Source organism: Emys orbicularis, chromosome 17, assembly GCF_028017835.1.
Source record: "Emys orbicularis isolate rEmyOrb1 chromosome 17, rEmyOrb1.hap1, whole genome shotgun sequence".
NCBI lineage: Eukaryota > Metazoa > Chordata > Testudines > Emydidae > Emys > Emys orbicularis.
The window spans coordinates 12,911,475-12,934,890 of NC_088699.1; the positions used below are offsets into that span (position 1 = coordinate 12,911,475).

Here is a 23,416-nt window from a genome sequence, read left to right on the forward strand (position 1 = left end):
GCAGCCAGGGGAGGTCCCTGCTCTGGGGCAAGGCTGTAGGGTTTGCTACTGCAGGCAGAGCCAGGCTCCAATAAGGCAACTGGCCACTCTAGCCTCCTCTCTGTACTCCATGGCCCTGGAGGACCGAGCTGGTCGCGCTCCCTCCCTGTCTCTATGGCATTAAGAGCGCTCTGGCTGGCCAGCTGCCGTCTTTATGGCCCTGCCGGCGGCGCTCTATCCGCCACCCCGCCTCTGTGCTCGTGGAGGCCGGCTCGGAGGCGGCGCGGCGCTCAGTCCATCCGGCGGGCCCCTCTCGCTGGTTGTGTCGGGCGGGCGCGCGGGCCTGGCGGAGCGATGGCGGCCGTGCGGGGCCTGCGGATCTCGGTGAAGGCGGAGGCGGCGGCGGAGGAGGAGGAGGAGCAGGAGCAGCCCCGCGGCCCCGAGCCCGAGCCCATGGAGGTGGAGGAGGGCGAGCTGGAGACCGTCCCCGTGCGGCGCTCGCTGCGGGAGCTGCTCCCGGTGCGGTGCGGGGCCCGGCCGGGAGGGGGGAAGCCGGAGGGCGCGGAAGGCGCGCGGGGTGGGGAGGCCGAGGAGACAATGGGGGGAGGGGGCAGACGGGGGAGGCGGGAAGTTGGCGCGGGGGGGGGGGGTGGCAGTGGGAGGGGGGCTGAGTCCCCGGGGGACATAGGACGAGGCGGTGAATGTGCAGCAGCCCCTCTCCGGGCGGGGGGCCTGTGAGGCGGGAGGTGGTGGGGGGCGACGGCCGAGGTAGCACAGCAAACCCCCCTCCCCCGCAATCTCTGAGGCTGTGCACTAGGGAGTAACTCGAGCGAACTAACACGAGGTAGAATCCTAGTGAGGACGGGGCGGCTTGTCACACTTAACAGGTCGAGTCGGGGGGGAGCCCAGGGGAATGCTGAGGCTTTAGCTAGAGGGCGGAGAAGAAATTGGATTATTGGCATAGAGTCTACATGGTTTAGTGCAGTCTGGTGAACTCAGCAGAACTAACCGATAACAATGAAAAACCCTGTTTTTTCCCCTACATGTCACTCTTAATTTTTATGACATTATTAGGGCGATTTAACAAAACAAAGGCAGTGATTCAGACTGGGATATTTTGGGAACTGGGACTAGAATCAATGACGCCAAGAGGCTTAAAAGTTACTTTTTTGATATGAAAGTTGAGTTTAATGTTATCTTGTGCTAAAAGGTTGCTTGATAACTTAATGCTGGTAAGTTGTAACTTTTAGAGAGTCTGATATCTTAAAATAATATGATTGTGTTAAACACACAAATTTTTCAATTGGAAGACCATTATGCCTGAAACCATGGAAGTTAGAGTTGGTAATGCTGTTTGATTATCACCTCCACTTCCTGCTGTGGCAGAGTATATTTTCCCCTGTGATTGTGGATGTACTAGTTTTTTAACTACTGCTAAAAATTACTTATGCCAAAGGAAGCTGCATGTGTTTTGATCCATTCTGTTTGTACGTAATTCCATTGAGTAAGTGTTGTTCACATCTGGGTCAAGAACATACTGGTGCTTAGAGTTAGGAGAGAGTAGAAAGGAATGGATTTATTTTAGAGCTGATTACCAGGTGAGATTTTATCAGTCTGGTTTGTTGCATTTAGCCTTCATCACAGTTCTGCTTTGTTTCAGGACACTAGTAGAAGGTATGAAAACAAAGCTGGAAGTTTCATCACAGGAATAGATGTCACCTCCAAGGTAATATTGTGCTGTGGGTCTTTTTAAAGTTTTGTATTACTGTTGTTGGATAGGAAGCATTGTTAGCTGGTCTCCAGGAAATTCAGAATAAATGGTCATTTTCAGGTACACTTAGAGGAGTGATTGGCTGTTTTGATATTAAAACACTGTGTGATTTAATTATTAATAGGGCTACAATTATGTCAATGGAGTTCATGGAATCTGTGACTTCAGAGACCTCCGTGACATTTTCTGCCCCGGGGCTGGACTGCTGTCAGCAGGCAGCCCCGCAACTCCTAGCTGCTGGCCAGCAGGGGGACCCCGGAGCTCCCTGGGGAGTCCCCTAGAGCTCCCACTTCCCGTGGGAGGCAGGAGCCCCCTGCAGCTGCCCAGCCGGTGGGGGAGGACAGGGGGAACCCTGCAGCAGCCCAGCCATGGTGGGGGAGAGCAGGGGGACCACCACCCTTCCTCTCCTCCCCTCCCCCTCCTCCAGCAGCCCAGCCGCTGTGGGTGCTGGACCCTCCTCCCTCCCCATTTTGTTAAGGATAGTTTTAGTAAAAATCACAGACAGGTCACGGGCTTCCATGAATTTTTATTTATTGCCCGCAACCTGTCCATGATATTTACTAAACATATCTGTGACAAAATCTGAGCCTTAATAATTAACCAATCAGAATGCTTTTACTATGTTATTAACCAATTGTTGTTGATTAAAAAATCCTTGATCAGTCATTTTGCTGTGAGAATTTTATCTATCTATCTATCTATCTATCTATCTATCTATCTATCTATCTATCTATCTATCTATATTACTATAGTAAATGAAACAATGAATTCACACTACTGTGGCTCTTTTGGGCAATGCTGATCACTAATTTGGCTCCTGAACCACTAAGGTCTGAGTATTACTGACTTTAGACACTCTTTTATAGCTGGATAGCTCTTGTTTTGATGTTAGGTTGGTGACATTTTTTCCTCCTGCTGTGATGTCTGTCTCATGTAAATTATTAGAGGCAGCAATTTGTAAGTCACAAAATGTACAAAATAAACAAGCTCTGTGAAAATGCTGAGCCAAACATCTCTTTCTATGATTTTATAGTGAAAGATTTATTTGTAGACAAAGTTTTCATACCCTGCCAAGAATTTGTAATATTGTTTCTAAATGCTCAGTGCCAAAAAACAAGGAGACTCTCTTGGAATTGCAGTGATGCCACTCCATAGTGCAAAGCAAAGCCCTTTGAGTCAGGTCAGCTGAATTTTTCTTATTATGTGAGTGACAGACAAGGAAAAACAAGTGTTTGGCAGGAAAATCTAGTTCCATTGTCTTGAGTCTTCAAAGGGCATCATTGTGTGTTTCCACATACTGGGCCTTAAGTACATAAATTAACAGCCACTTCAAAACAAGGTTTGCTCATTTTGTGGTTCTTTGGAAGCTTAAACTTGTAGCTGGTCTCTGACACACACTGCAATTTTTAAATAATTGGCGTCAAGTATCAGAGGGGTAGCCGTGTTAGTCTGAATCTGTAAAAAGCAACAGAGGGTCCTGTGGCACCTTTAAGACTAACAGAAGTATTGGGAGCATAAGCTTTCGTGGGTAAGAACCTCACTTCTTCAGACACTTCAGGTCTTGCATCTGAAGAAGTGAGGTTCTTACCCACGAAAGCTTATGCTCCCAATACTTCTGTTAGTCTTAAAGGTGCCACAGGACCCTCTGTTGCTTTAAATAATTGGCATCACTGTATGACAGATCACTGTACGTTGTATCTGGAAATTGAAAAGGAAATGTACTGTTCTGTGGTATTATTAGGACTTTACATTTTCAGATTATGATAAAATATGAATCTTCACAACAGCTCTGTGAGAGCTGGTGCATGAGTTTTATTCCCATTTTGCCTAGAGAAAGCTCAGCCAGAGAACTCGTTACTTGCCCAAGAGCACAAATGGAGCTGGTGTTCGCGATTGAAAATCAGCATTCTTGGCTACAAATCTATAGCTTCTGTATGTCAGAGACTTGTAGTTCAGGAAGCAATTAAAGTTATAGTATCAGTGAGAAAACCTCCCTCCTTTGTTACCTTCCTTAATAACAGCTTTAAAATGGCATACATAATTATGGATAAAAATGTACAGTGCTGAATAATGAAAATGAGTTGGTTGGGAAATCTAATAAAACTGTGATTAAAAGTTTATCACAAATTTATCTTGTTATATCAGAGGGCAGTTCTTGCTTAAGGATATTTTTATGAGACAAGTTTCATTTTAGTTGATTGAGAGATTTTTAAAACACTCTTATTAAATTTTTAGACTGAGGCATTCTTAATCAGTCGCAAGAAAGAAAATTACCGTCTCTGTTGAGGGCTTGCATAACACCTTTTACATCACCATTGATGGGCTCTCTGGAAATAGTTTGGATTACCAATCCCAGCAAGATTTCTATAGTCAGCATTCCAGTTAGTACTGGTGAAGTGCAAACACAAAGGGATATTCCCAATGGCCACAGGTCTCCAAATAATTTTTTTTAACTGTCTGGAAACTCTGTGTGATCTGTATCTTCTCAACATGTTTTTCTCTTTTCCTCCAAGTAAACAAGCCAGCAGTCTCAAAATAAAAGATTGGTCTGCCTGGTAGAGGAAACATTTGTTTCAAGTAAAGGTTTGCTGAATTTTGCCTTTGATGTATACTCATTTTAAGGATAAGTAAATTTGGTTATCCATCAGAAAGGTTAAGCATTTGTCCAAGGTCATACAGAGTCCGTGACAGACAACACATCATGATTCCTGCTATGCTGTTTGGCCACAAGACAATAATCATTTGACTCTTAGTTAAGCTGTGAAAGAGTTTTTAATTTTGTCCTTTTTAACATAATTTTCTTTTGAAATTGCCTATTGAAAACTAATAGAAACTTTGTAATGATTAATTTCTGGCCATTTGTGTTTTATTAAATGTCTGGTATTACTATGAAACTTGTTTGGAACAAAGCACCAATTTCCTTTTCCGTTGGACCTTGTTTCCTGCAGGAAGCAATTGAGAAAAAGGAGCAAAGAGCGAAGCGCTTTCATTTTCGAGCTGAAGTGAACCTTGCCCAAAGGAATGTGGCATTGGAGCGAGACATGATGAAGAAAGGTAGGGAATGTACCATGAGCTTATCAAACAGAACAAAAGGCAGAATCTCTATATTGCTTCCTTCCTGTTTCCTGGCTTGATGGCCAAACTACCTCACTCCTGAAAAAGCGAGCATCGGTACAAGTAATATCTTGTATTTTTCACTTCCCTTTTTTTCTGTTCACTTTCCCATTTAAAAAAAATACTTGAAGACAATCTAAAAAATAAATACACTTAAAATTGTTGTGGGAGGATGATGACACTTAAAAGAAACAGAACCATTTTGGGCAGACACCATTTTTTTCTGACGTGGCAGCAATATTCACTGCTGCATGTTGACTGGCTGTCCAAGGCTTTTCTGCCAGTTGACACAGCAGAAGCTGTCGGCACACACACGGTTACAAGGCTCCAGTAGGTTGTCCGTTCAATATTTAACAAAAACAGTGTTATCAAGTTTAAAAAAAAAAAAAAAAAAACTTCTTAAAAGGGTTAAAAGTAGTCTGAAAACCATTCAGCACCTGCCTCTGAATCCCTTGCCAGTCTTTGTGATTTTACAACCATGTTTTCCCATATTATTTAAAATATTTCTCTTTGTTGCTGTTGCTGTGTACAGAACATACAGAAAAGAAACTAAAGCCCCAATTATGCAACTGCATTAGTGTGGGGGGATCCACGTGCATGTTATCCTGTTGAAGTTAGTGGGGCTCAATGTGGTCATAGAGGTCCACCCATGTGGATGCAGTTGCAGGACCTAGGTCCTAACGGTCCTTCTGTGCAGATCCATTTGCAGGATCAAGACCTAGGCCATTGATTATACAGAGGAAACTTGAAATTGACTGTACAGATGGTTGTGAAATACATGATGAAGACATTGAAAACAGAGGAAAATAATATCCTTAATTTTCCGTTATGGATAACCTTACTACTGCTTGTAACAATACTAGGTAAAAAACTTTCAGAATGGCATGATTTGGTTTTTTTATTTGATCATGTACAGATGCTCCCCGACTTACGCAAGCTTTCCGTTCCGGAACACCTTGCATAACTCGAATTTTGCGTAAGTCGTAAACGTATACCCGACCATTACGTGCAAAAAAACTCAAAACAACAGCTATTTCTAGCTTATGGAACTTTTTCCGTAAGTGCGGATTTGTGTAAGTCGGGTTTGCGTAACCCGGGGGGGCATCTGTACCTTTAAAATAAGCTGAAGATTTTACATTCTTATTGAAAAGTTAATAACAACATGCATGCTGTCTTTAAAATCAAATTATAATCGGTGTTTGGCAGTAGAATTTCTATAGCAATACATTTTAATATTCCTAATGATTTTGTGTTGATAAGTATCCTATTTTTATTTTCAACTAAAAAGGTCAAAACATTGTGAAATTATAAGTTAAGTTCCAGACCATTGGACTAGAAGATCATGCCTTTAAATTGGTATAGGATGTACCTGACTTTAATAATCTATTCTCCGCTTTTTAAAAACTATTTTGATTTTTAATTCAACATGTTTCTAATACATAAACTCATTTTGTAAAAATGAGCAGTGGTTTTGTTTCTTGTTTACAGCAATCCCTAAAGTGAGGCTGGATACAGTCCACGTTTGCGGGGTAGATGAGATGAGTACCCAGGACATCTTTGCCTATTTTAAAGAGTATCCTCCTGCTCATATTGAGTGGCTAGATGACACATCGTGTAAGTAAACGAAGTCTTTAGCCTATAGTTCTTAATATTTTTCGTATTCCAGAGTTCTGCCACTGATTTCCTTTGTAGCTTTTGGGCAAGTTGCTGACCCTTCTGCGCTTTAGCTTCCCCATCTGTAAACTTACTGCCTCAAAGGGGTGTTTGAAAGAACTAGTTAATAAAGAACTGTGAATATCAAAAGCAATATATAGTTAAGTTATTGGTTAGTGAGAAAAATTACCCCAGCTCTAGCAGGTTAGGTTGGCTACACCCTGCTGCAATATAGACTGTTGTGAAAGATGCTAACACTGGTGAAAATGACAAGCTGCAGCAAATGGTACAATACTGTTGCACCAAAGGTCCGAGACACATTGAGGTATTGTCCTTGTTCTTCAGAGTGAGAAACAAAGAAAAGGTGTAGACTTTAAAAATCCAAAGGTTGAAGGGCACTTGGGTATTTGGTTTATATGTAGCTTTTCCTTCTTCAGCCTGCCTTTACGTACAGTGAATCTTATCTTTTCAGGCATCTTAATATAAAACAAGATAAAATTTATTGCTCTGGTTTTTCCAGAATCATTAAACAGCAGAGCAGCATATAACGCTTGTGGCTGTATCTGGACTGAATGCATCTCAATAAAAGGACTTTTGTTCAATGCTTATTTTTAAGAAGCACCTCTCAAATCTTCTTTTTCCCCTCTTTCATTGTCACATTTCTAACAGAGTTATCATCAGCCTGACATGATCAGTTTTACTGCATATAATTTTAATTCTGTCTCTTCTTACAATCATTTTTCTTATATGTACGAAATCTGCATTGTATTTTCTTCAATGCACGAGAACCTTGCTAATCCTTGCATCACTAATCTACAAATTTGATAATCTGTACAAAAACCACTTAACAGTCTCTCCTTTCTTCTCAGCAAAGATGAACAGCAGAGTTCTGCAATGAAGTCTCTTGTTACTTAAACTTAATTATTTTACAAAATATACTTCAGTCATACTTCCTAGAATACTGTCAAGTGTTTTACACAGTGAAACTAAACAACACTCTTAAAAATAAATGAACGGATCATTTTATGAGCCAGTATCCTTGATTTGATCATGGTTGCTCACTAGCATATTCAGAAGGTGCAATAATATTGAGTGGGTCTTCTAGTTATTGGCACAAATAAATGAGCCCCTATTATTTATGTAGACCTTAATCATTTCAGCGTTTTTTTTAGTTTTGATCAGAAAATAATATGGTGTATGGCCTGTGTTGTCCTTTGTGATAAGAGTTGTCTCCTGCTGATCAAACATGCTAAAGGATTTGTTTTCCCTTTATGAAACACATCTGATAATCTCCCTTCCTGTTGGTACATATAACTTTATATACTTATTATGTGACTGAAGTTTTATACTAGTAATTTGTCTTCTACATAAAGGACTGTAAGATAAAGGATATAATCTTAAGAGCCTGTGTGGAAAATTTTAGCTAACTAGAACTATTTTTGTGTGGGTTTTTTGTTTTAGGTAATGTAGTCTGGCTTGATGAAGTGACAGCAACACGAGCTCTTATAAATATGAGCTCTATGCCTGATCAGGATAAACTCAAAAACAGAGAAAACGACGAGGAGAAAGCAACTGAAAAAAACAAGAAAGGTAGATGCACAGAAGATATAGGTCATGCAGTTAAAAATCCGCATTCTTTAAAATATATTTTCTTGGCTTGGGTGCTGCATAGTTTGAGTTACTGAAGGAGGTTCTGTCATGTAGTTTCAGGTAATGGTATTCTGCCACTTTAAAAAAGGCTTTCATCTTGGAAACCTTTTGAAGGAGCTGCTTCCTAAAAGGTGGGTTGGAGAGATACCAAAATCAGTAATATGATCTGTACTGAACATTCTAAACATAAGGACAAATTCAGAGGTGTTTTTAAGTAGTGGGGCAAGTTACACAGTCCTTGTAACTCACAAGCTGAGTGGGTGGAAGGGTGGGGTGGTAACAGTGAGAAACAAGTGGGTGTAAGAAGATGCTTTATCGTCTTAAACCCTCCTGTTGGTTGCTTTTCCTTGTTACTACACCGTCCTTTCTGCAAATGACATTGATTTACCAATGTGTAACTTCCATCACTATTTATATTATCTCTGAATTTGACCCTGTTAAAACCTGACCCAATACCCCACTGTATGTTTACAAATATATTGCAAATGGACCCAATTGCTGGGTCCCATGTGCTTCCAAACCAACTGCGTCTGGCTAGAGTCTAGCCCAGGGGTAGGCAACCTATGGCACGCATGCCGAAGGTGGCACACGAGCTGATTTTCGGTGGCACACGAGCTGATTTTCAGTGGCACTCACACTGCCCGGGTCCTGGCCACCGGTCCGGGGGACTCCGCATTTTAATTTAATTTTAAATGAAGCTTCTTAAACATTTTAAAAACCTTATTTACTTTACATACAACAATAGTTTAGTTATATATTCTAGACTTAGAGAAAGAGACCTTCTAAAAATGTTAAAATGTATGACTGGCACGCGAAACGTTAAATTAGAGTGAATAAATGAAGACTCGGCACACCACTTCTGAAAGGTTGTCAACCCCTGGTCTAGCCACTGTTTCTAGCTTTGAGACCCTAGGGCACATTCCCAAGCTCTGACCTCTTGTCTAATGCCCTTCCTTGGGATGTGGGATGCCGCTATCTAGGACTTTGAAATCAATGTCTATGACCTCCTGAGTCCCCCAGTCACATACACTCCCCAGAGTTCCACCTGGGCTGTGAGCACTCTGGACTTGTAGCTTTACCCCGTTGGGGACAGTGTGGTAGGAAAGCAAGTAACACAGGAATTGTTTAACCATAGTGACCTTCTTATTAAAGCATTCGAGTTACAGATCTTTTAAAACAAAAGTCCTGAGACCTAGTATGAGCTCACCCCTTGCGTGAGTCTAAGGTTTTATCAGTATTTTAAGTTGGACAGAGTCCCTCCTGTGCGTGTGCATTGGTCTCTCTCTCTCTCTCTCTCTCTCTCTCTTCCCTCCCTCCCTCCCTCCTTCCTCTGCAAGTCCCTGTATGTAGCCGATGGTCACTTCCTCCTCCCCCCCCCCTCCTCAGAGCAGAACCCTGCCCTTAAATAGGGTTTCTCCTCTGAGCCATGTGCTCAGATTCAAACGCTAGTGACCCCTCAGTCATGCTTGCCCCTTCCTCACTGCGGGACCCTGTGTAGAGAACCCATTGTTCCATGGGGATGGGCCAATAGTTGAAAGACAATCAAAGTTGTTGACCCCAGATTGCAGTCTTGATGGCTCTTAGTGTTAGTCCTTTAAGGAGTCTTTGCGCATGTCCAGGCTTGTGCAGTCACAGTGTCCAACATTTCCACACATAGAACAAGATAATGTTCATAATTTGACTCGGACATATTCCACTCTGTCACAGTGCCCATAGTCTCCTTTTCCAGACAGAGCATACTGCAAGGTAAGTTGTATAAATTGAAGCAGTTAAGGTACACCTTCAAATTGTGATAAACCTGGAACCTACTTACTGACAACATCCCCCCCCTAATTATAACCCCATTATACTTCCACAGACAGGAATTTGTAGCTTTTATTACTTTAACTACATCCAACTGTTTTGCTGCTAGGTGATGTGTTAACTTCCTGTGATGTGGTTCAAACCAAGATATTGAATTGCACATTATCAACCAATAGGGACAATGCAATTCATAAAAACATTTGTTTCAACTGAAACTATAAATTATGCTTAGGTCTGAGTTGCATGAACAAAATCCAGATTACCAATCTCCACTTTCTGTACGTTACGCACTAGCAGAAACCATCAAATGTGGTCTGTTTTCACCACTCTGTTATGCTTCCAGATGCCTTCATAGCAGATTTCTCCTTGCAGCTTCTCGACTGCAACTCCGGGGCTTTCTAACAACCCTCTTCCTGTCTTGGGAAAACTTAAGTCTATACAAAAATAGGTATTGTGAGGAAGACTTAGGTGCTTTTTATACCGTTTTACCAGCCTCCTCTATACCATGTCTTATTTCTTTGTACTGAAAACTTTTTTTGTGCAGTTTTAAAACACAACATAACCTTTGATTTCAGGCAAATACCAAGATTCTACAAAATGTAACGTTCTTAAAATACATCTTGTGTTATTTTTGGAGACTAGGGAAAGGCCTTATTTAAATTGAGGACATATATTTTCACATTGATTCTGTCGGGTGCAAAGTAATTATTATGCCGTGTATATCAACAGTAGTAAAATATGTATTGACCTAAACTCCCACATACATTTCTGCATCTGGTCATCTGGAAAAGCAGGATACTGGGCAAAGTTCAGACTTCTTCAGTTGGAAAGAATTTATGAAGTAAGTTGAGGTCTGAGGAATCGGATAAATCCAAAATATTAGGGAGGCTTTGGCTCAGATATATTCCTTTTTTTAAAAATAATTTTGGAGTTAACTAGGCACATTTTGTCATTAAAAACCTCTTGCAGTAATTAAAGATCCTGTGGCCCTTTTTGTAAGAGGCAGGATGCTAGCCCTGATAACTTGGCCAAATTCCACCAAAGTAATTGCATTCTGCTGTCTGAATATTCTCCATGGTTTCATTTGGGTTCAGTATTCCTTCGTTCCTGCCCATAACTTTTGTGTAGTTGCTGTGTGCTGTAACCAGCTGTTGTATTCCACTCTGAAAGTTGCTGCATTTAGTTGCTAGGTGAAGAATCTATATACCAGGGGTTGGCAACCTTTCAGAAGTGGTGTGCCGAGTCTTCATTTATTCACTCTGATTTAAGGTTTCGCGTGCCAGTAATACTTTGAACGTTTTTAGAAGGTCTCTTTCTATAAGTCTATAATATAGAACTAAACTATTGTTGTATGTAAAGTAAATAAGGTTTTTAAAATGTTTAAGAAACTTCATTTAAAATTAAATTAAAATGCAGAGTCCCCCGGACCGGTGGCCAGGACCCGGGCAGTGTGAGTGCCACTGAAAATCAGCTCGTGTGCCACCTTCGGCACATGTGCCATAGGTTGCCTACCCCTGCTATATACCCTTACTAAACAGGGCTGCTGAGAGGCTTACCCAATGTTGGTAAAGTGCTTTGAGATATCTGAGTGAGAGGCACCATTAAAGGACTATTAAGTTGTCTTTCAGAAATATTTGAAACAAGATTCTGCTGACAATATAAACAAAATCTTTTTCTTAGCCCCAAAAAATAAACTGAAAATATCTGCCATCAACTAGCAATGCACAGTGTATACAATCAATAGACTAGTGTAATCAGGTATTACTGGTTAAAAGTTTGCTTCCAAAACTACTTACGTTAGATTCTTGAAATGAAATAACTCAGTTTTTTAGCTGCAGAGATTATTTCAGTGACTTTCTAACTATTGAACATAGTTCTAACTATTGAAGATTAACTCAAATATTTTTAAGTGGCAGCTAAATTAAGGCATTTAATGACCTCTCTGCAGTTAATAAAATGAAACACAGTGTGTTTTCTTATATTAACAGACAATTAAACTGGTAATCCATCCTTACTGCTTCAACCACTTACATTAGTAGAGAGCGCCAGCCAGCATGAAGGAAGCTCTATGATTAGTTAGTTAGTTTAAACACCTGTTTAAAAATTTTTGCAGAGGTTTACTATCTTAATTATTCTCCAGGCTACACAGAACAATTGATAACTTACTCAGTTTGATTTCAGAAAATATAAGGAAATGAAAAGCAAATGCTGGCGACATCATAAAATCAGGAAGAATATCCTAAAATTTGTTTATTCTTAGACAAACAGGAGGAAAGCTCGGATGATGAGACCGAGGAAGGAGAGGTTGAGGATGACAATCCAAGTGATGTTGAGGTCAGTACAGAAAGAAAAACATTAACATGAGAGATTCAGTTTTGGGCAGTGAGGTTGTTCCGATATTCTACTCTTAATGCAAAAATATTATACAGAATCTGGACTATTGTATAGTATCATAAATTAAATTGCTAAATCAGATTTAGTACTTATGAAAACATTTAAGGCAAGGAGAAGTCCAGAGACTTTGTCAGTGGAGATACCAGCCTAGGATGGCTTTGTGAAAGTGAGTTTTTAGGAGAGGGAGGGCATTTGGCATATGGGAAGTCTGAAGCTGCTCCACCCATGTGAGGACAGTATGAAAGCAGGTATGGAAAAGACTGGAAGGAGGAGATAGAGAGTAATTAGGAGGAAGGATGAAGAGGAGCCAAGCTATTCGGTTTTGGCAAACTGTACATAAAGGTATGCATCGGGGGAGTGTATCTATTTAAGTCATTTGTTTCACTCTTACAACAGCAGACCAGGGACAGCACATCTAAAATAATGCTGCTTTTCAAAAGAAACCAACTGAAATATTGCTAGAGATGAAAGAAATTGTTAAAAAGCTGTTTATTTTAAGATGAGCTGCTTAATAGATACTGTCAGGTCAGTTTGGTCCAAATTTCAGTTTGTGTAAAACAGATTTAATAATAATAAATGTAATGGAAACTTTTCTAAACAAACACTGATTGTATTTTTGCAGTCCAGGCATTGCAGCATTGTGCTAGTGTGTGACAGGCTAGAAACTGACTGTAAGCAAAAATAAAATTGACTAGTTGTCTTTCATTGTCCAGGTTGAATGAAATGTAGATAGTAGATAGTCAGAAGTAGTGGAAAGTAAATTAGATTTTAAAAAGCTTAGTTTTAGTAACTTAGTGTATTAATAAGACAGGGAGGGGAATCTTTGTTTAAAAAAAAAAATTTTTTTTAATCTACCAATGTTCCTTTCATAAATCAGTCTGTTAAAGAAATGCAAAACAGCTGAGTTTACAAATCTGCTGGAAAGCTCCTAACACAAAAATAAACTTTCTTAGTAATCATTTGTTAGCTTTGCTGTTGAATGTAATCTGTGCTGAAAAACATTTTATCTTTCTATCTAAAATATTTTCTTTCCAAAGTTGGATGCGCTTTCCCAGGTAGAGGAAGATTCTCTCCTACGTAACGATCTACGCCCAGCCAACAAGCTGGCTAAAGGAAACAAACTGTTCATGAGATTTGCTACTAAAGGTAAATGACTCACTGCACAGGCACTATACAGTGTTTGAAGGTGACTGATGACTAAATGATGTCTTTACATCACAGATAAAAATAAAATCATTATTAAAGTGTTAATTGATTGTCAAGCATTATATGTTAAAATCTCATAGTACTTGTGTGTATTTTTAATGTGTGAAGAACGTATATGTAAAACTTATTCTGGGTGAAATTCAGCCTAATGCAAAGATTCGGTAAAAGATATATCTACCACTTCAATCCCACTAAAGCCTACAAAATAGGTTCTGCATAAGGGCAAATTTTGCCTTTTCTGAGCATCAAGAATCATTTGCCATGCATCATTTGGTGTTGGAATTCTTTATGTGGTATTGGTGGAAGCTGTTACCAGCTACAGTCATGTCAATAGATAATATTAATACATTTAAGGTAAACAAACTGAAGTCCTGCCTTTTTTCCAGTTTGACTATGTCCTTTTTCATACAGTTCTGACAGTGACATCTCTAATTAGATAGTCTCCATATTCCAGCTCTTAAAGTGATACATAATACAACAGGAAGGTGATAAATGGAAACTTGTATCTCCATGGAATGAAATTAGTTGAACCCAGTGTCTTTTACTGTTTAGTTTTATTTCAGAGGAATTGTCAGCAAGCATTGTAATCCGTTTTGTTCCTAGTAAGTACACGGCTCTTTTACTCACATGAAGGAGATTGCATATTGTATAGCTCAACAATAGTTGAGACTGCCTATTAAGATATATGCTTCATATCTTTGACTGGGCACTCTTTATTTTTGCTCCAGTGTGGTTAGGGGAAAAGTATTCCTTTAACTTAATTACACATTTTCAGATGATAAAAAAGAGCTGGGAGCTGCAAGAAGAAGTCAGTACTACATGAAATATGGCAACCCTAATTATGGTGGCATGAAAGGAATTCTTAGCAACTCTTGGTGAGTACATGATAAAGGGGAGTAGAACCTTGCATGTGTCCAGCCATGCTTACAAGGCTATCTAACTTGTGAGTGTCATCCCTCAAAGTTCTGTAGACTTGGGTGTGGGGAGCATTGATTTGTATTTTAGCAAAGTTGACTTGTTGACTTTACATTTATAAAAATTTGAATTCAAAATTAACAAGTGGTTATAGTTGAGATATTCATACTGGGCAAAATAGAGCCATAGAGTAAAGGCGTTCAGCTGCCGCTGAAGTCAGTGGAAGTTACAGCTGTTACTCCGTAGCTGAATTTAGGTCACTTTCTTTTGGCCTTTTACATGGCAGAAATGTGTTTCCTTTTGTTGGCATTCCAGGAAACGAAGATATCATTCACGTCGAATCCATCGTGATGTGATAAAGAAAAGGACACTCATTGGGGATGATGTTGGGTTGACACCTCCTTATAAACACCGGCATTCAGGTAATTAATGACAGTACTGGGAACATATATAGTGCTTTACATCTTCAAACAAGTTGTATTGCAGCTGTTGTGAAACTGCAGAATGAAATAAAATATAGGTCTTTGTGCTTCACAGGCCTGCCTTTTCTGTCCACTACGCCTCATTAAATAATTAACCAAAGCAGAGTTTAGTCCAGGAGAAAACAGTGGTTACCACATGCTAGTTTTGGGTGGAGGCATTTCTAATAGTTAAAACATGGAATTGAGTCAAGATACTAGGGTTCTTGGCCCTGCTTAGCCACTGATTTACTTGCTACATGACCTAATTTTTCCTGTTTCCCTATCTGTCTAGCCACTTTATATGGCTCATAGTATCTGAATGAATCATTCTTACAATACCTCTCTGTGACAGGACAACATTATTCCCACTTTGCAGGTGAGGAACTGAGACACAGAAATGAAGTCAGTTGTCCAAGATCACTTAGGAAATCTGAGACAGAGTTAGGACTCAAGCCCAGATGTGTGTCCAGTGCTTTAAACACTGTTCTTAACCTTTACTTGATAACTATTTCTCAAGGATGTTATGAGTCCTTTTAAGATCCTCTTGTGAAAGGTGCTATGCAAATGCAAAGTATAACCTAAGCATCAATATACACAATATAAATTCTAAAATAATAAATTTAATTAAATAAAAGCATTCTCTCAAGTAAAACAGTAATTGAAATATTTATTAATGGAATACCTGACAAAATATAATTGTTACTGTCTTTGGGTTTGTCAGCTTGACATAATTGTGCATAATTAATCTGATAAATAGAACAGTGTCGGATAAGTGAAAGAGAGCTATGCTTTTTCCCCCCAGCACTTGGATTTTGTCCTATGGTTTTGCAAGCAACAGTTCAGATACAAAACATCAAATCACTTAGCGTAATTCAGTAGGTACTTCATTTTACTTGATTGTTTTCTTTTAGAGATTTAGGAAATGGGGTCTGGAGCATAAAAGACAAAAATCTCTAATGGTTTGTTTACACTTCACTTTAAACTGTCATATTTGCCATTTCAACTCTTGTCTTACAATACATGACAAAAATAAAGTAGTTGGATGGTATATATTCCAGGGGAAAATAGTCCAGAAAACCCAATCAATGCGCTTCTAATTGGTATTTTAGCCTTTACAGTGGTCACGTGATTTATGGGTGTGTGTATTAGGGAGCTAATATAGGAAGAAATATGTTAAGTGCTAAGGAAAAGCTGTACAGGAGGCTGCATATCTGCTGACTACTTTGTATAAAAAAAAAAAAAAAAAAGACTGATACAAAGTGCATTCAATACATTTTCTAGACTATATTCCTGTATATGTACTGAGTCATATGAAGATTGGAAGAGGGTGCTGAAACTGCACCATCATCCATTTAACTGTGTGTGATTAACACTGTATTGCTTGATGGGGCAGTGTTTGCCTCCTGATGCATACGACACAAGATTAAAACAGTTTCACTTCTAACCGAGTATATATTAAAGATTTAGAACATTGGCAATACATGATGCACCTGTTCTGTTGTGCAATGCTGAATATGGGATCAGGAAGAAATCTTTCTCTGTCACCAGCAGTGATAACCTTAAGGCACTATATAATCATTAGAATTAATTATCTTTATTTTATCAAGTATCGCTTCATATTATTGATCATACAGTTACTCAGACATTTTAAAAAATCCAGCTGTAGTACTTAACCTCCCTTCTGAGACAGTGAATGGTACAGATTATGGCATGTTTCGTGGCAGGTTTATATTTCCTGTATTTACTTGCCATTTTTTCTAAATCTTGATTTTTAATTAACTTTATGAAAAAGAGAAGATACGTGAGGTAATATCTTTTATTGGACCAACTTTTGCTGATGAAAGAGACAAGCTTTTGAGCTCCACAGACCTCTTCTTCAGGATTTAAAGTTGGTCCGGTGAAAGAGATCACCTGACCCATCTTGTGTCACGTATCCTGGGACCAACATGACTACAAAAACTCTGCAAACGTATCAAAAAGATAAGCTGCGAGCTCTCAAAATTAATTGTTGTGTTTCAGGCCTAGTGAATGTTCCTGAGGAGCCTATTGAGGAAGAAGAAGAGGAGGAGGAAGAGGAGGATATGGATGAGGATGACCGGGTTGTGGTAGAGTACCGGGATGAACTACAAGCTTTCAAACAGTCTCGAGATCGCAGTGCAGCAAGACGATCAAGTGCCAGTGCGTCTGATTCTGATGAAATGGACTATGATCTTGAACTGAAAATGATATCCACTCCATCTCCCAAAAAGAGCATGAAAATGACAATGTATGCTGATGAGGTGGAATCTCAATTGAAAACTATTAGGTAAAAATTTAATTTCTTGCATTTTATTACTTAAAAACCCCAGTCATAAAGTGTTTCTTGCATTATATTATAATTCTATTATATTTTGATTTGGTTAAAATTATTTTTTTAAAGCTTGAAAGCTGTTGAAAATAATTAATGTAATCACTTATATGAATTGACAAGAGCAGTTCAGTTGATTTTTTAAATTAAAAAAAAAATACAATAACTGTTCAGGATCTCAACTAATTAACTTAAGTATTTTGAGTCACCCTTTCATGGTTAAAACCCATGTAGTACAGGCGTTAGATCCTGATCCTGCAAATATGTACGTAGTAATTTTATATATCTGAGTTTCCTGTTGCATTCAATGGGACTACTCAAGTTTAAATTTACTCATATGCATAAGTGTTTGCAAGACTAGGGCTGTAAATTTTTAGGTATATACTGATTATGTAAAAATCTATGAAATAACTGTTTATTATATAGTAAATATAAAAGAATTGTCCAAAAACATGTTCAGTAGCTACTTAATATTGTTCATGGCACAGAAAATTAACATCTTGTATATTAAGATCATTCCAGTTAGACCATGTATTTCAAAAGAAGTGACTCAATAGTACATGTGAAGATCTTAACAACAATTGCAGTACAGGCGAGTCTTATCTTACGCGGGGGTTCCGTTCCGCGGTTAGCGCTTAAAGCGAAAACCGCGTATAGTCAAAATTACATTGAGTTGAAGGGCGGGCAGAATTGCCCGCACTACAAGTACAGTATTAAAATTGTTATTTTTCTCTTTTTTTGTGTTTTTTGTTTTGTTTTTGCCAACTGCGTAAAGCTGAAATTGCGCATGTTAAATGCGCGTAAGATGCGACAGACCTGAATTCTGCTTTGACTTGATATAATACGGAACCCTTCTGAAGTAGCCACTATAGGATGACAACTCAATGTGTAGTATATTTAATGCTGAAAATCCTTAGCACTGAGTAACAACTCTCCTTGAAATCTTATCCCATTTGACTCTTTGTTAAGATCAATCACTTGTCATTTCAGTGGCATAACTGTAATGACTTAAATGAAGTGGCAGCATCAGCATGCCCTCTTTAGCTCTGACATGATTCAGTGGAAGATATTTAAAAGAAGAAATACAGAAAACTCACTGAAATTAACCCTTAATCCAAATGTAAAATTGTTAAATAACTATTCCTTGCAATGTTTGTAATCTAACATTGCAGCGTTGTGTTAATGCATGAGAACCTGATTAAAACAAATAGAACTGACTGGTGTGTTTTCATTGCTGAATCTAGGAGAAATGTGCATAAAACCGACACCAACCACAAACCAACAACAATCCTTTTAATGGTAAAAAGTAAAAGTAGGTTTTAATAAATATTTTCAGTATTAATAATCTAATAAAAATCTGCATGTCCCGTCAATACTATGATAGAACATGATGGAACCATTATAAAGTGAATTAAATCAGTCTAGTAGTTCTGAGACTGTTCATTTACTCTGAATTACTTTGACTGCAGTGGAACTGCTGTGTTGACATCAACCTGGTGTACTTCTGTTTGAAACAGATACTGATTAAGCTTGTTAATATCACTATTTTTAGTTTTCAGAGTACCTCGTAGTGGTCAGAATACTATCAGAATAGTGCTGGTAGCACTTATTACTAGAGCCTGTAGCAAATATCTTTTAAAAAAGTACATTTTCTCTTTAGCAAAAGGGATTGCAAGCTTTGTACGATCATAGCCTACAAATGTATCCCTTATCTGCACTATCCCTGACTGGTAAGATGTTTACAAGCAGCCCCTGTGCACATTGCTTATAGTCTTGAGTAACAAACGATGATGAACCTAAACTTAGAGAAGCATTGGTACTCTGTCTATTGTTGTTTTGACAAGATATGCTTATATCCTGGTTTAAAACTGGAAAAACATTGCTACCTATTTGTTACAGGCTTCTAAGGCATCCTGGATGCAGGATATGCAGCATATAATGCTCTGAGCATATTGATAATATGCTTGAAGAAGAGCTAAGACTGATTCTGGAATGCAGATTTTTTTTTTTTTTTTTTTTTACAGTGATAGATTTTGTGTGTTCTCCCCCATTTCTTAATGGGGGAAATCCTGATATCACTAACTTCCAAATTGTGTTTATGCACAGGGGGCCTTCCTGAGGACTCCGTTGGGCTTCATTCATGGGAATTTATTTGCTGATTAGAAATACATTATGTCTTTATTTAGGAACTCTATGAGAGCGGATAGTATAGCATCCAGTAATGTCAAAAACCGGATTGGCAGCAAAGGATCGTCAGAAAAAGTTGCAGATGTAAGACTACTGTTAGAGGAAAAACGTCAGAATAATACAGGCCAGCGTCAGCCAGTCAGCACTACAAAATCAGGTAATGTAAACACAGCGCAGTGTAGCCACCGCGGTAAGTGGCTCTAACTACGTCGACTTCCATTACGTTATTCGCGTAACTGAAGTTGTGTAACTTAGATCGATTTAGCGTGATAGTGTAGACCAGCCCTTACAGTTTTCAATATGGCACGGTTCACGTCATGGGTTTAAGTATCTTTACAATAAGATTCTTTTGCTCTGGTTTTCAGTTTAGCTCTCTAAGTTCGAGGAAGCAATACTGTAATTTTAAAGCGGATTTTTTCATGTATTCTAAAAGGTAATGAATGGAGTCGTGCTTTTCATATAAACTGCCTCACACTGGACAGAGACCCTTTTCTCTTTCTTCAGTATTGATAGTCCTAAAATAGAAATGGAATCCAAAACAAAGATCGCTTTTGGCGATCTTTAGAAAAGTTGTTATTTTTTAATCTTTGGGACAAAGCCCAGCCACGTAAGAGTAAACATCCCAAAAGGGGGTACCTTGCAAAGATGCCATGTGACAAATCTGTCATAGAAATAATTCAAGCCTGGATAAACTGTAATACAGGAATTCAGAGCATTTCAAAGACAGTGAGCTATGTTAAGATTTAATTAAAAGACTTCAGAAAAAACAACCAGACATAGCCTCTCTAATTCCAAATTTTGCAAATGGATAAAGGACACGGGATCAGCTGGAAGAGTTTAAATAAATGCAGTACATGATTACTCAGTTTAACCACTGTGACATGTTATTTCCAGATGTACGGCAGAGACTAGGAAAGAGACCTCACTCTCCAGAAGTCAATCCCCCAAGTAGCACCTCCACCCCTCGTCGAGAATCAGTATCAGATGTACATAGCCGGTTAGGGATACCCAAACAAGATGTGAAAGGCCTTTACTCTGACACCAGAGAGAAGAAAGCAGGTTTGTTTTACAGAGAGAAAATGTGACTTTACTTTAGGGGTGCATATGTAGCTTGTAACTACAGACGACAATGATGTCTTGATGCTGTTAGTGGCATTTGACTAGAAAATAACCAAAGGATATTAACTTAAAAACAGAATATTATTCCTAAACATTAAAGCTTTGCCATTCATGTGGATAAAATTCTAGACTTTATAATCTTGCATAGAGATTGCATCTCATGAGCTTTATTACAAAATCCTTATGTGAATAACTTGTAATAGCTAAAGCAGTTTTTGTAATGAAGATCACAAATGTTGGCTTATTCCCTTTAAGATACTTTACTGCTTTGATTCTAGGGAACAAGAGGAACTTCAAATGAAAACCTGGAGGAATAATATTCTGGTGACTGAAGTTAGAAATCAAGTAGTGAATGTTTGTGGAATGTTTTGAAGTTGTAAAGCACTATACTAATGGTTATTAGAAGTCACAAGTGCCAAATTCTGCCCTGAGAGATGTATGCAATTACCATAAAAGATAATGAGATTTGTGCACGTTTTTGAGGGCAGAATTTGGTTGAAATGTCTTCAAAATCTGGTCTTGGAGAATATCATAGAATGATGGTTGAATTATTATATAATTTATTACATTTAATTTCTACTTTTCTCTCAACATATAGAATAAAGGAACTTTTAAGACAGATTTTCCCTGAATGTTGTTCTCTATCCTCAGTGTTGAACTTTTCCTGATTTTTATTTTTTATTCTTTTGCTCAGCTTGTCTGAACAGAGCAGTTGTTAAAGATATCTCAAACTCTGAGGTGTAATAATGTGCTAATAAAAAGTGCAAAACTATAGCAACCAAAGAATTTGCATTTCAAACTGTTTATATACGTTCCTAACCTTCACTCATTTTGACTGTGAATTGCAATACAATTATTTATGTTCACTGTCATTCTCTTTAAAGTGTGGCTCTACTTTCAGAAGAGACTTCGTGAAAATAATTTGATACAGTTCCGTAACTTTCTTAGTGAGGCTAGGTCACATTTTCTCAGTTTACAAAAAGCTTTTTTTGGTGACAGCCCTGAAAACTTAACCTGGGAGTCGTACTGTCTTTTTTCATACTTGTAAATCACCAGTAATAAAGCATCTATAGGCCACATAGAGGCTGCACAGATGCAAGGGAAGTATTGGGGAAGACTGTAACTTCTTTTGATGATGCATTTGAATCCAGCTCTCTTACAAAATCTGTGTGTGGACCAGGTCTATCAGTATAACTTTGTTGTTACGGGGTATGATTTATTTATTTTTTAATCAATGTACATATACCAGCTCCTAGCATGGACACAACATAAAGGTGTCTTATACGGGTTGCTATTCCCATACTGGAAGGAGAATAAGTTATATCTCCGTACAAAGCACCTTTATACTGATATAACTGTGTCCACATTGGGTGGGGTTGTACCAGTTTAACTATATTGGTATAGTTAAAAAGGTTCCACTTTCTAGTTAGACAAAGCCTTATTCAAAAACGTGTGATTCTACAGTTCTAACAGAAGTAAAATTAGTGAAAATGTACTATCGCTAAGGCTACGATTTAATCATGGGATTTTTAGCAAAAGTCATGGACAGGTCACGGGCAAAAAACAAAACATCACAGTCCGTGACCTGTCCAATACCCCTGAATGAATCTGGGGGCCCGCCGATCTGGCTGCCACGGGGGAGGAAGCCCCGGGGGGCCAGCCGCTGCTCCGGCCACCCTGGGACCGCTGTTCAGGCAATCTCTGGGGCCAGCTGCACCAGCTGCTGCTTGGGTGGTCCCCAGGACCAGCTCCCCGGGGTCATCAGAGCAGTGCCCGGCTGCAGGGCCACTCCTGCAGCTGGTCCCGGGATCAGCCACGCTGGCCGCTGCAGAAGTCACGGAATCCATGACTTCCGCGACCTTTGTGACAAACACAGAGCCCTAACTATCACTGCTGTAAGCAAGGATTGCTCTGGATACATACAGTAGAAGAATTAAATAAAAGCACCATCTTACATAGTTACTTTTAAGAGTAGACCCGCACTTTAAAATATACTAAATTCTATTTAAAAAAATGTTGAGAACATTAAGGTTGCATAGTTGAAGTGTTCAAAATTTAGGAAATGCAATGGTTAAAATTGAAGACATTTTTGAACACGTCAGTTTTTCATTACTGTCCATTTCTGTGATTTTCAAACATGTTGTTTTTAATCCAATTTAGGTAATTTATGGACCCGCTTAGGATCAGCGCCTAAGACACAAGAAAAGACTCCAGATAAATCAGAAAACTCAGTAACCGCTCCAGAGGAGGACGATTCAGAGCTCCAGCGGGCATGGGGTGCTCTAATAAAAGAAAAAGAACAATCTCGCCAGAAGAAAAGTCGATTAGATAACTTGCCATCTCTACAAATTGAAATTAGCCGGGAGAGTAGTTCTGGGTCAGACACTGAATCATGATGCTCTTTAGACCCTGATCTTCAGGATTTGAACGCTGCAGCATGGCAAGATGTTCATTGCCCAAAGGCTGAACATTATGGAAGTGTGGCAGGACTCTGATTGAGGTTCCAGGAGCCTCTCTACTCTGTTTACACAGAAGTAAAGACCTGTATACCACTTGACATTTAAAGCAATCACATTTGTCTTCAGTATGTGTGGCCCTGTGTTGCGTAGGGCATTGTCATATACATTTATTACAGCAAACCTGTAGTAGTTATTGCAAAACATTTTTTCCCCAAGCTTCAGACTTTAAAGAAGGGGCAGAACTACTCCTGGATTTTGTAGAAGACTTTTTGTTCTTAATCTTTTTAACATGGAGTCTTTTAAGAAAATGTTTTACACAGTTCATCCAAAGAACAGGGAACTTCAGAATAATCACTAT

The 23,416-nt window shown here is 39.0% G+C and overlaps 1 protein-coding gene across 3 annotated transcripts; it reads left to right on the plus strand.

Annotated features, from left to right (window-relative positions):
* The first annotated feature begins 333 nt into the window (after positions 1–333).
* NCBP3 (nuclear cap binding subunit 3) lies at positions 334–23,416 on the plus strand. 3 transcript variants are annotated; one of them, XM_065418257.1, is made up of 14 exons: positions 416–498; positions 1,640–1,705; positions 4,699–4,804; positions 6,353–6,478; positions 7,979–8,107; positions 12,231–12,304; positions 13,402–13,510; positions 14,346–14,445; positions 14,801–14,907; positions 16,966–17,251; positions 19,480–19,637; positions 20,375–20,539; positions 20,878–20,923; positions 22,760–22,845. In XM_065418257.1, the coding sequence occupies exons 1-13, from the start codon at positions 433–435 to the stop codon at positions 20,898–20,900; spliced, it is 1,515 nt and encodes a 504-aa protein (XP_065274329.1). In that variant the 5' UTR covers positions 416–432; the 3' UTR covers positions 20,901–20,923; positions 22,760–22,845. The 3 variants fall into 3 exon arrangements, with proteins under 3 accessions (XP_065274328.1, XP_065274329.1, XP_065274330.1); XM_065418256.1 differs by lacking the exon at positions 20,878–20,923 and having other exon boundaries at positions 334–498; positions 22,760–23,416; XM_065418258.1 differs by lacking the exon at positions 20,878–20,923 and having other exon boundaries at positions 20,375–20,543; positions 22,781–22,815.